Here is a 17592-nt window from a genome sequence, read left to right as displayed (position 1 = left end):
CATTATAAATGTGCTTATAAGTCAAAACTTGTTATAAACTGCTTACTAACATCTATTAATATAGAGTTAATACTTAACAAATAATGAATTCACTATTTGCTTATGCTTAATAAATTATTCATAGTGTGCAGTTATTAAAAAGGGTTCCTAAAAAGTATATATTTTAGGTAAAGTTTGAGGGAAATTTGTATAGCATGCACAGTTTATATAGTATACAAATAATCATGTCTTTGGAGACACAATCCAGACTTACAAGTGTGTTGTTGTGCTTGTGCCTTTTCTACTTTATTAGACACGAGTTGCCAAAAACTAAAGTAAAACCCACTGTTCCATAATTTATTTCCTTCAAATCTGGGCCATGCGAATAGTTAGCTTGCACGGCATGCAGCATGGACACACATGTGAAAGAGCGGCGCTTTCTTTGAAGGCAGTCTCAGAAATGTGTTGAAGGATGCCAATACTAAAACGAAGCGAGCTGGAAAATTGGCCCCTTCGGTTGCAGGAGGACTGCGGTGTGCTGGCCTGCCTTGAGCGAGGTGTGTTCAAGCTGTAAATCATTCATCACAAAACCTTTTACTGACACTTCATTCGGTAAGCACGATGTGTGTCTGCCGGCGCTCAACCAGTAAGAACAGAGCAGCGGAAATATGGCGCTCATGAGCAGGCCAATAACGGATGATTGTGTCTGACTGATCAATGGCCGACATCAAGCTTTACATTTAAATAAGACACGAGTGGAGTATTAGCTCTGTACATGTCCTTAGGCATTGTATTAGCCAGCCATTGAATACGGCTGAACATTAAAAGAGGTGAGATGAATTGATGTCAAAGTGAGTTTTCGTATTTAGCCTTGATATGAGTCATTAACGAATTGACAACCACGAATCGCAAAACCTGCCCTTTTTAGATGTTTTAGTGCAAGTGTATCTTAAAGGACAAATGAATATAGGCTGTTGCTGGTGTGACATTGCATTTTCACTATTTTCATCATTTAAAATGCAGTAAATAGTTCGACATTTCATTGTTAACCATTGACATTTTGTTATAAAAACTTTCTTATTCATTTTTGTACATTTTTGAGGCAAATCTCAAAACTGTCTTAAGAATATAGTTTAATAAATTACAACTCTTATAAATAAATTTTAAAAAATTGTAAAACCATTAATAAATAGAGCGAGGAAAATAAGTTTTGAACATGTCACCATCTTTCTTAAAAAGCATATTTCTAAAGGTGCCGTTGACTTGAAATTTTGCAAAGAAAACTATATGCAAAGAAAACATATATGCAAAGAAAACAAATCTAATTAGTTTACAAATTAAGTTATGTGTAATAAAATAAAATACTCAGGAAAAACTAATGAACAAATGAAGAAAGAGAGGTGTAGAAAGGCAGTGAAAGCCCAGACAGCAGCTGAAATCTCTCAGTAGTTATTCTGCAAGCCTCTTCCATTCGTTGGACAGGGTTTTTTTAAACTGTTGCGAAATTCAGTATCGTGACAACTCAAATATAGTGAAAGAGTCAGTTCTTTACCTTGAGTTTGATAAATGGCATCTAAAACGTGTGTTTGGGAAAGAAAATGTTAGCTAACTAGTGCTATTTCTCTTAACTTAGATGAAAATGAGGTCTGATATCCCTTTTTATTTTCACTTTCCATTCAGAACGGACCTTCGGGTCACTCTAAAAGCGGTGAAATTATAAATTTGTGTCACTTTCTCTTCACTGATAAGATATACTGCCAAGTACACAACATTCCTGTGTGACTTCAGGCGATACTTCCAGGTTTCTTCCCACCGTAGCCTCTATTTTGCTATTAAAATGGCAGCCGCGTGAAATCAGTCTATAGGACATACTGTATTAAAGGCACAGTTAGGTAAAAATGTTAAAATACACAGTGAAAGAACTGATTAAGTTAGTGGCCCCTTATATTTTCAAAGTACGTCAATTTAACTATTTTATCAGCCTTTTAGTGAACTAACCCATACAAGAATGCCTGTCATTCAGAACAAGGCCAATTGCTGGATGTAAAACTCAGCCTTCAGATTTGCAGCATGCCATACATTGAGTTATAGCTGAGCATAAAGGCCTCAATACAACTGCTCTATTAATTATGTTATACAGCAGCATGCAGACAACATAGGTTGGGTGTGACGGTCTGATTTATCCATGGCCGAACTGGGAATGCAGTGATAGATGACATCTCAACCTGCTGAATCATCATTCACAACGCATCTCTCTGATGAAGAATTGCCATCCAGAGGTTGATTGCAGCGTAAGACCAACGGGACGTTTTAAAGCCCCCATCGCTTCTTTCTAATGACTCGAAGGCCCAGCAAACTAAACAAAGCATAAAATAATAGCTCTCCCTCATCTCTCAATAGAAGTAAATAGAATTAACATCACCGTGACATCTATTAAATTCCCATAATTAAATTCCAGGTATTAAACATCTGCGGATTCCTCAGCTGTCCGCCTCTGCTTTTCTGTAACCTCTTAAATCCTCGTCTGACAACACAGTATATTCATCTGCACGCGCCGCTCAAATCCCTCTCTTTATTATTTACATGCCCCATATGGCGGCTGTTTGTTTAGACCAATTATTTTTAGCTCCTCAACTTGAAAAAAGGCTGCTGTCACCAGAGCGGCTTTCCCCCTTTTTCCTACCCTTTACTATTTACGTCTGGATTTGTAACCGGTGTCATACAGGAAGAGGATTTATTTATGAGCATTAAACTCAACATGAAATGACATTTTCAAGATATGGAACTCTCTGAGGATTTAGTACTTTTGCCATAATGTTCATTACATTAACGTTCACAAAATAACATTTTCTCACCCTCACGTCTTTCTCATTTCATATTCTGAATACACTTTAGTACAAAAAACAAGGAAAGTCAAAAGTGTCCAAAGCAACACTGGACATTTATGACATTTTATATTGGGATACAATATGAAGCTGAATTGAGGCAAAAAGATTTGTTATTATTTTAGAAAACTGACATGTCTTAAAACCTCTGGTACAGGGTTTCTGCAGGTTTCATAACTTCGAATGCAAGACTTTTTAAGACCATCATGAATTAATTTTTAGACTTATACTGAGCTAAACCCAAAGGATTTTTTCTAATGGCCCAGTTGTTGTTTTTTCCTTGCCACAACAGCAAAAAAAAAAAAGTTTTGTTATTTCTCAGCCACATATTTTAATGTGTCAAATTTCTGTTTAACTGAGAGATTTTTTTCAACACATTTCTAAACATAATTTTTATAACCCAGTTAACTCATTCAGTTTTAATAACTCATTTCTAAAAACTGATTTATTTTATCTTTGCCATGATGACAGTACATAATATTTGACTAGATATTTTTCAACACACTTCTATATAGATTAAAGTGACGTTTAAAGGTTTAACTAGGTTAATTAGGTTAACTAGGCAGGTTAGGGTAATTAGGCAAGTTATTGTATAATGATGGTTTGTTCTGTAGACTACCGAAAAACAATGGGGCTAATAATTTTGACCTTAAATTATTTTTTTTTTATTAAAAACTGCTTTCATTCTAGCCGAAATAAAACACATAAGACTTTCTCCAGAAGAAAAAAATACTATCAGATATACTGTGAAACTTTCCTTGCTCATCATTTAGGAATATGAATAATTCTGACTTCAACTGTTTAACATGGTTAAAAATATATTTCTAATGGACACAATTACCTGAATGATAAAAATATTTATTGTTTTTTGTCTAAATGGATTGAGTATAATGAGTATATGCTTTTCTATTATAAAACCTTGTGTATTTCATGTCTATTTATAAATATTATGTCCACTCCCCCTTACTTCTGTAAATATTTTTTGTATAAATGCAAGATCATGTTAATGGAAATATTGCTCTGATATTATCATGAAGATGGGTTGCAGCTGAAAGGGCATAAAACATATGCTGGATAAGTAAGCCAGGTCATTTCGCTGTGGCAAGCCCTGATTAATAAAGGGACCAAGCCGAAAAGAAAATGAATGAATGATATAAATAATATATAAGATTGTTGGTGATTTGATGGATCTTGGACTGATTGAGTAGCTTTACTAGGACAGAGGAAAATTAAGACCTGTTTAAAATGTTTTAAGACCTAAAACACAATATTTCAGCCTAAAATTTTACTTTTGAAATTTAAGACAGCTTAAGACTCTTTAAGACACCATGGACACCCTGTGGTAAAACTATTTACATAATAAATTTCTATATTACAAAGTCTTCATGCTTGTAACTCAAGTACAGTAGTTTCAACATTATTTGTTCATTATCACATACAAATAATGTGAAATAAAAGTATTAAAAACACCTCAAAATTTAAATGTAGTTATCATTTATTCATCCTCCACTTTTAACAAACCAGTTTGAGTTCATTTCCTCTGTTGAACACAAAACAAGATATTTTGAAGAATGTTCAAAACTGTTAACTGTTTACCTTTGACTTCCATAGTATTTGTTTTTCCTACTATGGATGTCAATGACTATTGTTTCCAACATTCTTCATAATATCTTCTTTGTGTTTTACTCTATATCTTTTTTTTCTTTTGCTTTTTTGATGCAAATTGACACACATTTGATTTTTTTACCACTGAAAAGCTGTATAGATAATGGATTTATTCATGGAGCACAATGAACTTCCCTCTGGAAATTAACAAAATAAGTTTAAGAATGAAAATCTGTTTAATGTGTTGAATTACAAGCATGCAAACTTCAGTGGAAACACACACACACACGCAAAAGTACTTTTTCCCGTCAGTCAAAAAGGAAAAAGGCATTTTAGAGGCAAAGCAACGTGCACAAACGATTTATGCACAGCAAGATCAGAACTTTATATAGAAAAAAAGCAAATATAACCAAACGTAAATGTCATGCTTAATAGTTAAACTGACACATTTTTTCCCCCCAAGCCATTCTTTCACTCGAAGACATATGTTCAATTGGCTATCTCTAATTGCAGACAGATCTATTGGCAACTCAAACCAATTAACTTGTTAAATGTACTGACTCCCAACCACAATGGCACAACAGAAGCGTAAAAAGCAAGTGTTGCAAAAGCATCAATAATGAAACATTTAATCCTGTCCACTTAGCCCAGAAAGCAGTTGGCAAAGCATAGGGTTTCCCTCATGGGTGATCTGTACCAGTGCCACCTCTACTGAATTACTCTGTCTGGTGGAGGGTGGTTAATACGGCAACTGGGACTTAACCATTTAGCACCAAAACCTCTATCTGGCAAGAAATCAAGAGTTGGGATTGAAATGCACACTATGCTGATCAATCCATGCCCTATAAATCACCAAAGATTTATAACATATGGAATCCCTTCAGTTTTACATGCATTGCTGCGAGCAAGATTCAAACTGGCATCTGGGAAGTGGGCACACTACCTAGGGAGCTAAAGGCAGATGCTAGTGAGCCTTTTGAGGCCTGAGGTTGTGAGGTTTACTAGCACAGCTCTTCCTAGTTGGCCTACATTACACATACCTGTATGATACAAGCAAGACCTGCTGTAAAATTGAATTGACATACTCGTTTTCACTTTACATTGATACTGTGGGTGTTTTCTGAAATGTCTGTTTTCTCTTATGTCCTGCTGCATTGAGTTTGAGGATTTGTACGAATAAAAGCTCTCAAGGCTGAAGTTCTCCAAACAGCCACTTTGTAATCAGCATGGAAATAATAAAACAATCAAACGCAGTTTTTACTGAAGAGTGGGTAAGACAATGTAATTGCTGTCTTATTTTCCTAAGAGGCCATGTGTGGAGTGAATGATTGGGAAAAAATATTAGAAGGAACCCTTAACATTACTGTTGTAGCTGGAGAAGCACTTGTGTGGTAAATGCCTCTCAACGGTGAATGAATCAGACACGCACACACACTGTAAAAACATTTTAAGCAGGTACAACACAAAATTACTTAATCCTTACTTCTGTTTGCTTTTTCTTGTTCACTCAACGTTTTGTAACATCAGCTGCACTGACTTAAAATTATTTGTCAGTAATACAAAAAAAACATTTAGTTTGGTTAACATTAGATTATTAGTTTTCTGGAGAGCTGAATTACTCTGTAACTAAACTTTTGAAGTTATTCCAATTGAAAAAAATTTTCTGCAGAACTGGAATGCCTGAAGTTGAGTGAACAACAAAGAAAGTAATCCTTATTAACTTTAGTTTTTTCTTGTGTTCAAACTTTTGAAAAGATTAGTTGCACTGACCTAAAATGTCTAAAATTTTGTGAACAAAAAAACTCTTGGAAATTGGTACTAAGAAATAATACATTATCAGAACAAACAAACATAGTTCAAAAAGGAAAAGAAAAAAAAATTAATACAGAGACAAACATTAACAAAACATTTATTAGACAGAATTAGAAACAGGACAGGAGACAAAACAACAACAACGGTAAACAAGACAAGGATCAAAACATGGAAGGACAAACAGGGAAAAATGCTTTGTGATGCTTCACAGGGAAAAACAAGACTCAGCAAAGAGTCTGGGTGATTGAGGTGTTTTTATAGGGCTAGTAATCAGTCCATCATGAGCTTCCAGCTGTGTGTAATCAGAAACTGGTTCCTCCATTTGAATTATAGTTTGAGCATTTGATTTGCCATTTAATTATCACAGGATTTTAATGAGTTGCTCATGAAAATTAAATATCAAATACATTTGATTTCTCATTTGAGAATGTGTTTTGATTTTTTATTTGATCGTTTAAGAGTTTGATTTAACATTTGGGTAGTTGTTTTGAAAGTTCGTTTTATTATTTGATCTTTTTAGGCATTTGAATTTTCATTTTCATTTTCAGAAAAAAACTTCCATGTATATAAATAACATTAAAATACAAATTAACAGTCTAAACATGCACTAAGTGTTTCTTTTTGTAGAGCGAACTAGGTAAATGTGAGATAAAAATTCATATTAAAAGTCTTTCTGCAGCTGAGCTGATTTTTTGCCAAACCAACAAAAAAAAAAAACAAACAAGCAATTTCAACTTTTTTCAAATTGGATTTTTACAGTGTATTCACAATTTTTTAAACACTGTAAATGCTACAGTAAAAACATTTTTCATTGATTAACAGCAAGTTCTTATCTATACAGTAAAGTGTATAGTCTATACATGTTAATTTATATAACATTACTCCTGTAAATGTGCAGATTTTAAAGGTGAAAACAGTCATTTAAAATCTACAGAAGTAATTTGGGATTCAGAAAGCTGTCCATTGTAAAATGCCTTGCTCAGAGAGCCAAATTGTAATTTCTCTTTGTGTCATCCCTTGGAAGCCCAAATATAGAAACAGAACAAGCTTCTTGAAAATAGCAGTGTTTGGATGCCATTTTAGCTTTCTCTGCTACTAACTTTACAATGCCTCTTTGACTACCCCTTCACTGCGGTTGTAAACTGAAGGGTTTGTGACATCATTAACCCGGAAGTTTCTGTTTTTTTTTTGTTTGTTTTTTTGCAGTCCCCCAAACTTCATTCGCTGTAGGCTTTGCTAACACTGTACATGTCTGTAATGTCTCCTTTTGCATTGGCGTCTTAAATTACAAGGTGTTGTTTTTGTTCACAGCTATTTTACAAAAATATTAAGTTTAAAATATGATATTGTAGTGGATCACTCCTTAAATTAAATTTATGTTTTTTTATTTCAAGTTGATGTTAAAACTGACTTGATATCAGTTTTACTGTGAATTATATATTTTATGTGCTTCTTTTGAGTACATATGTTCCTGTCCCTCAACATGTTCACTCAATTTTCATCTAAATTGTGAATTCCCATTGACATAATTGCTATAATTAACCTAATTACTAATAATTACAGCAGACTCACAGTAATCCTAAAATAAACAAAGCCATTACTCTGGAAAATATTTGTATACTGGTTTAGAAATCAGCAAATGTGGAATCAGCGGCGTAGCGCAAAATGCGGGAGCCCCCCTGCACGGATTACTGGGGTGACAGTCACGGAAATCGCGCTCAGTGTGGGGGGGAGGGGTGACAGTCAAGGAAATCATGCTCAGTTTGACCGGGGGATGGGCGAACACATACTGGGGGGGGGGGGGTTATTTTGTCCTTAAAATATTATATAATAAATAAATTAAATAAATAAAATGAAAAAAATTATCCCTGATACTAATGTTTTACTGTATATTTGCTCAAATTATTGCAGATCTGTTAAGCAAACTTCTTTCAAAAACAAAATAATAAAAAATCTGACAAGCCCAAACTTCTGATTGGTATTGTACATGATTTGTTTATTTGTGTGTGCATGTGTTACACTTTCCTGATCTATTGCATCACAACAGCAGAACAAGTGTAAACTGGTGCTGTGTAGTTTAATCTGTTTATAAAATAGAAATACAGCCATGTATTAATTGTCAAACACAACAAAGCGCACACACACTGAAACACACAGCTATTAATTATCAGACATCTCAGCCTTTCATTATGGTTGTCATTAATTAACCACAACAGAATGTTGCCACTGCAACATCTTATTTAATAAATAAGAACCAGCTAGTGCTCTCTCTCTCTCTCTCAAAAGGATTTAGCTTAGACTAGCATACTGCTGTGATGATAAGCAAATAAACAGCTTGTCATTTCACATTGAGATAAATAGTTGTTACATTAGCTAGTGTAAGCTTGTCGCTAACTAGCAAGCTAAGGGTGGGCTGTTTTGGGGAAACAAAACCACCATGTCATATTAAGGCAGTGGATCACAGAAATATAATAAAGTCAATGTGTACTCTAATTGCTGCCATTAATCACTGCACTAAACTAATAGGCACTTCAAACAAATGTCATGTAAATTAATGTAGATCATAATGAAATCTGATTATTCAGTGTACAGCGGCTGGTTATTCACACACTAAAGCTTCAATCACTTCTTCGATAAAGGTCTGCCGTGCACTACAGATCAGCCCTCGCCTTCCAGGTAATTGCTTTTCACACCACCAAAGCGGCCTTGCTGCATGATGACACTGTGGTACCTTTCTTTCCCTAAAACAGCTCATCCTGACCTTTATATCTTTAACAAATTACCTGACACATAAAGACCAGCGGCCTTCAACCTTTTTTAGGCCAAAGTCCTCTCTGTGGATGCTGCATTTTAAGCCTGGCCTATTAAAACACGCATACGGTACAATATTAATGCTTTTACTGTACATTCTGCACTTTGTACATAAGAAATGACTCATTTCAAAGGCTTTGCTATGTAAACATATTAAGTGAGCCTTGAACATTACATATTAATCCACAGAACAGCTTCTAAAGTTGTAAGTTCACTGTGTTTTTGTTTATTGCATATTTCCAGAACAACTTTTAGACCCCCCGTGATTAAGATGCAGACCCCCTGTTGAAGGTTATGTCTAAACATGTCAGGGGGACAAAGATGAAGTTGCCTATTATGTGAGCGGTGCACTAATACCGTGTTCACGCAGAGAATACTACACTTTGTTCAGGAGCAGCATGGCATCCTTTTTTAACTTTGCAGTCTACGATTAATTCATCTAATGTCGGTCTATGCATAAACACAGTTTAACTTAGGAAGTAATGTCGGCAATGACTGAAAAAACTCAGCTGATTTCCCTTTGGTTATGCAAACAAGGCTCAAACCAATCAATGTGGAGCTTTATTGCTTCGCCATTAGCTTGATTGTCAAACACCGTGTGTATGTGCGAAACATCAGCATGAACACCTATTATGTGAAAGCATGTCATTTACGGACTTGTGCGAGCAAGGCAACAAACAGCCAAGTGCTTATCGGGGTCCTTAGAGAGAAACAGGAAATTGAGTTTATCCAGTGTAATGGTGGGCAGAGTCACGCAGGGAAACAGACGGACCATTTCTCTCCTATTAGCAACCATGTGTTATTCATGAGGGCGAATTTAGTGTGAACTATGTTTCATTGATATTCCGTGCACTTACTTTGCGAGGACTGTCTGGGGACCAAAGCCATTCTGTTTTATGCCTTTATTTATTTATTTCCGTGCTTAAAATCTGCATAGCATGAAAAGGCACGGTGACCGTGTGGTCACGGGGTCAAGCATCAAGCCCAGTTGAAGGCTGTTTAATCAGTCTTAGGCTTAACAAGCCTTCAGCAGTGATAGAAAGGTTGAGGAAAGACTGACAGACAATGAAAGAGAGAATGAACTGAGGAAGTGTTCTGGGTGAGATTGATGGCTTACAATTACATGAAACCATGAAAAAAATGGTACACACAACAACATGACTTCCATTGTTCCATGGCCATAATCCCGCTACAAGTCTTGAGAGCTGGGACTGGTGTTATTGACTGAAGCGCAATGGAGTGGTCAAAACAATCGTATTAATTTGATTTGGTGACATTGCCAGAAAGTGAAAAAAAATGACAATACTCGTCCATGTCCTTTATATTTGGTAAATAACAACCCCGTGGCCCCCTGTGCTATTGCTCCTTCTCGTTATTACTTCTCATCCAGCTATTGCCCTCTGCCATTCTCCACAGCACTAAAAATATCCTGCCTCTCCTATTCTTTCCCCCTCAACTTGTCTCTGGATGAGGAGGGTGTAAATTGCTGTGTGTAGGGGATGCAAGAGGGCTCACAGAGGACCGGGATCAGAGAGGTGACAGGTGTGAGGCAGCAGATCTCTCTGGAGTTAGTTTAGTTCTGCAAGGTGGAAAATAGAAGAAAAAAAGTCACCTAAATAACACTGATCTAATGCATGCCTGGCATCTTGGGGCTAGGGAGATGTGGAGGCGAATATACTCAAACAGTAAAACAGGAGGAGACAGATGTTGAATACATATAAAAAAAAGTGTATATTGAAGGAAGCTTTTGCTGCAAAATTATATTGAGGAAGTGCTTAAGCCATGTCTAGGAAGCAGTGTATGTTTTTCTTCTTCTTCTGATTTATAGTAGGGATGTCCCGATCAGGTTTTTTTGCCCTTGAGTCTTGGTCCAAGTCATTTGATTTCGAGTATCCACCGATATCGAAAAACGATCCGATACTTCTATAATACATTAAAAAAGAATAATGAAGAGCGAAGAACCAGATCCAGGATATTCCTTATTTTTTTATTTAATTCACCTTATTTTAACATTTAAGTACTCTGGTAACAAACATCAATTCTTCACTTTTGGACTTAAGCACAACAGTAAAGTAGCAGTTCTGGACAATAACGTAATTAAAGATATCGGTCTAATTTTGACATCGGACCGATAACGATAACATTAGAAATAGCGATCGTCAATGCCGTGTCAGCCAAGAAATTAGACACAATCGCCTACTGTCTGAGCTGGGGTATTTGCAAAAAGTGATTGGCTGATGCATCCATTGGCGATTGAAAAATTGAGAAATTCCCAACTTCTGTAGCGAGCAACACCACTGAAGCGATGGCGACAGATGCACAAGTCAGTTCGGCAACGCTTGACGTCACCAATACAAAGTGAATGGGAAGCATTGATGCTGACGCCCCGTGTGAATGGAGTGTGAGTCTGTCCTCAGTCCTGTCTATCTGTGTTAGCCTGTATACATGAGGAAGGTGGTGTGCTATTCATGATTAGCTTGTGGGTAACTGATAAGTAGCTCTTTTTCTGAAGATAATGAAAAAAATCATCATCTCACTGTTTGCTGTTATCTACAAGGTGATATCCAGTTATGTTAAAGTTTTATATATAAAAACTGAAGAAATAGCAGGAGTTTGAAGAAAATAATTACACCTGCAGTGTGACAAAAGCTGAGACAAACAGAGAGAAGCACAGTATGTGCGATTAGGTGATACGCCTCCACAAAAGCCACTGCTACGCCAAAGGAATAAGTCTATTATGTAAAGTGCTGAGGAAGAATTTCATTATATGTGATATGCAAAGTTTAATGCGAAGGGGTTTGCAAACAGACATAAACAGCCAGCTAGTAAGAAAAATAAAGGGAAAAGGCTCAGCAGCTCCACCAGCCAAAGCAGAGTTGTTTGCCTTGTCTTTTCCGATTTATTTGGCTGAAATCCCCAAAAGCTTAACTTTCCGTGAGCAACACAGCACACACACTCCTGCTCGTTCGCTCAAAGGACAGGTGTCACGCTAACAAAACACACGGGAGAGAACGAAAAAATATCCAGTGCTGAATGGATAACAGCTAAAGTGAGATGAGATTATTACAAATCACATTATTTTAGATCTTTTAAGCATTGAGAAGTTTATTATGATCCATGCTTTGAGCCATTTGTCTCGGCTAGGTGATTCTCAAACACAAAGCAATGAGGTTGTTTAAGGCTTGTGAACCAGACATCAGAGTGTTGTCAGATGTAGAGTGGAGATAGTGTATAGAAAGATAGGAAAGTACAAGCCCTCATGCTCAATATCCTGATAAGACCTCAGACTCATCCCATCCTCACTGCAAGGATTGTGGCATCTCATTATCCGAATTGCTTGCCATCTATCATGTAGAACATTCAGGCTATATAATAGATGTATGCTACAAGTTTTTGTTGAGAAACTGATTAGCTTATGTGCAATGGGAGAGTACTGTGCAATTCTGCTCTAGGTCACTGTTTATGGTGGCTGACCAACATTTCAAGAACAACAACAACATTTCTTACTGTTAGTGCACAAGGCCCACTGGGTAAGGGGTTCCGGTTGCTTATTCAGGCGGGGGGTAAGGGCATATTTTATTTTGGCATGCTGTTAGGACAAATGGGATTACATGGCCACTTTGGGAGCGAGACTCACAAGCAGGTGAGGCAAACTACTTGGGTGCTGTCATCTGATGTCTAGCGTATCATCGCTAAAAGGTCAGCAGAGTCTGCATCTGAATGCCACAGCTTAGACACATTTGGAGACGAAAGCTATTCCAATAAATATCCGCTCATCTCCTGTAAAGGCGTAATTCCTGTCTCTGTATTTTGAAGGCAGAAACCTGGAGGATTATGGTGATGTTAAGAGGCAGCGGGAGCGAATCAATTTTGAGTGAATGACAGGAATGATGCTTTGAATAATGCATTTTTGAAAAGAAGGGCGGGGGGAAAGCCGCCGCTCGTGAGCAAATGGGTCTCTCATAATAGTGGAAAATTTTCTCCTTCCCTGCCATTCTGTGTGTAGATGAATTGGAGGATAAGTTACACAAAATGGCTCCAAGGATGCATGTCAGAAAGCAGCAGGGGTATTGTATGCCTCTCAGAGGCTTAACACAGGTTTAACTAAGCACTCGAGAGGTTGTTGGTAGGCTTTGGGATCAGTCTCAGCAAAAGCAGGGTGAGCCAGACTTATACACACATGGACAGAATAAATACTCATAAAATACCAGATTTTGTGGCTTCCCTGAAGAGGCTCAGAACCTCTAAAGTGATTCTATTTGATTCTATTTTCTTGTCATTGTTTATTTCATTTTCAAAAGGGGCTTAGTTTTGTAAGGCAGAACTTATTTCACTGAAAGTCACAGCCATTGCTTACTTTCCAATGAAGATAAATGACTAGGGAAGTCTTGGTGGGTAGTTAATGAGATGGTCCATCTAAAAATATTTACATATTTGCAAAAACATATGCTCTTACTTCATATTGTAAGCAAAATTATGAAGAGTATGGAATTTGTTTCTTGAAACCTTTTCGTCACTTTTTTTGCTTGTCTCCTATTGCTGCATAATTTATTTTGCTCCATCACCATTGTTCCCAACCATTTTTGTACTGGGTATCCTTACAGACCCATCATTAATGTTCAAATACCCCTCTGTCAGTAACAAAGCAGAAATGTTCCACCCTTAACCAATATGCTCAATATAATTCAAGATTTTCACTCATTTGAAGTAGCCATTACTACAATGATTCCCCTTTAAATAAAAACAAAATCAATACTTTGGGTGAAAGACTCAAAGTATTCCAACTACATTTAATGAGACACATTTGTCTCAACAGTTCTTGGAGCAATTATGGAGAAACTTTCTAAAAGAATAAACAGTAAATTTAAATTTGTACCCCAGTCAAAACATGAGCATTGTGAATTTAACAAACACTAAGTCTCTCTCTTTTATCTCTATTTCTAGGCTGTGGGCTGGAGTTCCTGCTGGTACTCTGTGGGCTAGAGCTCTCCTGGTCCTGCCCACGTCACTGCATTTGCTACATGGCCCCCAGCACAGTCAGTTGCCAAGCCCACAACTTCCTGTCTGTCCCGGAAGGCATTCCTCCGCACAGTGAGCGCATCTTCCTCCAAAACAACAAGATCCATCGACTGCTGCGGGGACACTTTAGCCCGACCACGGTCACTCTGTGGATTTACTCTAACAATATCACATATATCGAACCATCTACTTTCCAAGGGTTCACCTTGCTGGAGGAATTGGACCTGGGAGACAATCGCTACCTACGATCGCTGTCTGCAGAAACGTTTCATGGGCTGGGCCGGCTCCATGCCCTCCATCTATACCGATGTGGCCTCAGTGCAATGCCGAATAACATCTTTCAGGGTCTCCGCAACCTCCAGTATCTGTACTTGCAGGTGAGGCACTCGCAAAACTATTTATGTAACAAAATATATGGCACTGGAAATGGTCTTGTCTTGTTGTAGTAGTAGTATATAAAAATAAACTTGTTATGATGATAAATTGTTTCTATGTTCAAAGGACAACCACTTGGAGTATCTGCAGGATGATCTATTTGTGGACTTGCACAACTTGAGCCACTTGTTTCTTCATGGGAATCGTCTGTGGAGCCTGCACCAAAACACATTTAGAGGACTAGGGGCTTTGGACCGGCTGCTGCTGCACCACAATCAACTGCAGTGGGTGGATCGTCTGGCGTTCCACGACCTGCGGCGACTCACTACTCTCTATTTGTTCAACAACTCTTTGACAGAGCTGGCTGGAGAGTGTCTGACCCAGCTACCTGCCCTGGAGTACCTTCGCCTCAATGACAACCCTTGGGAGTGTGACTGTAAGGCTTTATCACTGTGGGACTGGCTCAAAAAGTTTCGGGGATCCACATCATCTGTGGGTTGTGTGGCACCGGCAGAACTTGCAGGCAAAGATCTGAAACAACTGAAGAAAGAGGACTTCCCAAACTGTTCTGGATCCGAGTCTCTCCACCAGAGTAAGACCAATACTTGGGCAGGAACAAATAAGGTCTCGCTGAAGCAAGAGCCCCATCCTGCCCAGCCTCCACAAACACACCCACACCATCCCCAACTGAATGAACAATTCCCCTCCCCTCCCTCTCCCCTGCCCCAGCCTCCTCCTGCCATAAATGGTGTACAAGTGGGACCGGGAGTGTCTCCGGACATGGTCCCAGATCAGAGGCCTGGACGCTCTCGGAATTGCACCCGCCAACGTGTCAGGGGCAGCAAGGGAAAAGGACCAAACGAGGTCCACATCTTAAAGGAGATGGCAGATAAGGAGTACTCCTCTCCCGATTTCACTGGGAAATATGATGAAACATCTTCAAATGGTTCAAACACCCGTAGAAAGCACAAATGTACCCCCCGGACCTCTGTGCGTCCCCCTAGTGGGGTCCAGCAAGCCACCAACTTGGGACACTCTCATCACACACATCTCTTTCTCTGTAGTATTTCAGGACTGCTTGCGTTCATTCTGCGCTGAACTCAATGCCGGACCATCATGGCATCATGGATACTCTGCAGTCCTCAGATCAGCTCTAGCTACAGCATTACCAGGCCTACTAACGTGTGTATGTGTGTGTGTATGTGTGTGAGTGATGATGGGTAATACATTGTATAAGGAGCTTTGCCATTTAGATTGAAGTAGATGAAGATTGAATACCGGATGTTATGAATTAAAATTTGGGTTGGGTAACATAAGTGAGAAAATAGTGAATCAAACATGCTTGCACTGCCACTGTTGTTATTATCTTTACTTTTTTCATGTTGATTTGGTCTCCCCCTAGAAAGGGACAATAATTTCAGTAAAATAAAGCACAAATAACTAAAGAAGTGTGTCAAAGAGACATAGGCAAGCAATGCAAATATACAAAGACAAAGAATACTGTTGGAAGACACGTCATTCTGCTAGTCTAACGTTTCTAACAAACAAAGCAAGTATAGAAGAGACCACCAAACAGTTCTAAACCATACAAGTATATTCGTTGTTTAATATATCACTACATTGCCAAATAGATTCACAAATACATTTCTGCAGGCGTTTCAACCTTTTTTTGCTCATATAGGAAATATTTTTTGCAGATTCACTGAATTAAGAGAAAGAAAACAAACTGTTGTGTGAAAGAAAACTAAATAGCCAATCCTAATGCACATACATTCTCCTTAGAACTTCCCTAAGGAGAAATGTTACAACCTAAATACAACAGTATTTTTTACTGTCCAATACCATCCTTCATTAATTTTCCATATTTTCTTTGCTTTTGCCCTAAGACTTAACTTCCACTTCTTAGTTTGGATTGTATTGGGTTTTTTTTATAACAGCACATAAAAGCCAATGGTTATACTAGCTGCTATATTGTTTGTAGAAGCAAATGAGACCCATTTTTACCTCATCTGCTTCCAAAAAACACAATATGCGTGGATGTGTGTGTATGTGTGTGTGTGTGTGTCCAGTATAAAAAGCTATGAAAAAATTAGAATTGTGTTTGTTTCTTGTCCTCTGTGTTGTTTGTTATGTTTGGCTGTGACTCAGAGGACTTAGAAATGGACTGCTGATGGGGGCGCGGACTCTGGAGGGGACACAGGTCTAATTGAAGTGAACTCTATTTTGAAAAGCGCCTTCAGCCTAAGCCCGCCATCGAAAACATAGACACCTTTCTTTCTTGGAGAGGTGTGAAATCAACTGTTTAAACAAGACAGAAAAGAAAACAACAAATAAAGCAACTAAATCACACATGAAAAACGAAATGTATCTTCTTTAAGAGACTTGACGACAAAAACATAATTGAAATTTAACATGGCCAAAAAAATGACCTTTTGGAGCCATAGGCCTGCTGCGAACGCAAATAGGAGCCCAGGAGGAGAGGGACAAATGCCTGAACGTGGCCGTCACTTATGTTGTGGAGTACAGGAGAACTTTGCCTCCTGTTCCGAGACATACTTTGTAAAAAATAAGGAGAACTGTATCATCACCACCTGCAATGGAAATATTACTCAGTACTATGACACTGACATCATGACTGACATTTTTTTGATTACAACAGGGTTCCTGAATCTCAGAAGAACTTCTCTTCAGAACGCAATTATTATTTTTATTACTCTTATAATTTGATCTTATTTTTGTTGTTGTTTTAGTTCATACATTTCTTTGGTATGTCCGTAAGGCACCGTTCCTGACTAAACTGCACAATTCAGTCTCCTCTTGTCCCTCCCTTTCCCTCTCTTCTGTGTCTCTCCATCCTAGTGATTTGATGGTTTAACGAGTCGTTCTCAAGAAAAAAAAAGAAAAAAAACGTTTATAAAGATATTAAAATCTATATCTTCTTATGTTAAATGTGTTTGCATTTATTTATTTAGTGTGTGTGTGTTCACAGATGTTGATGAGGCCTAATAGAAAATTCCGACTTTCACCTGTATCTGCCTTAATTATACATTTAAATTAGATTCTAGCTAGGGCTGCATGATATTGGAAAGAAATTGATATTATGATA

General features: G+C 37.7%; 1 protein-coding gene across 1 annotated transcript in view; it reads left to right on the top strand.

Annotated features, from left to right (window-relative positions):
• Positions 1-17379, top strand: part of rtn4rl1b (reticulon 4 receptor-like 1b) — a 284969-nt gene extending 267590 nt beyond the window's left edge. Inside the window, exons 2-3 of the mRNA XM_056474459.1 lie at positions 14037-14488; positions 14613-17379. Of these exons, the coding sequence (XP_056330434.1) occupies positions 14037-14488; positions 14613-15584 (1424 nt within the window). The 3' untranslated portion in view covers positions 15585-17379. The remainder of the gene's footprint in view (positions 1-14036; positions 14489-14612) is intronic.
• The last annotated feature ends 213 nt before the right edge of the window (positions 17380-17592 follow it).

Source organism: Danio aesculapii, chromosome 15 (genome assembly GCF_903798145.1).
Source record: "Danio aesculapii chromosome 15, fDanAes4.1, whole genome shotgun sequence".
NCBI lineage: Eukaryota > Metazoa > Chordata > Actinopteri > Cypriniformes > Danionidae > Danio > Danio aesculapii.
The sequence above is the reverse complement of the archived record's forward strand: the minus strand, read 5'-3'. Positions and strand labels throughout refer to the sequence as shown.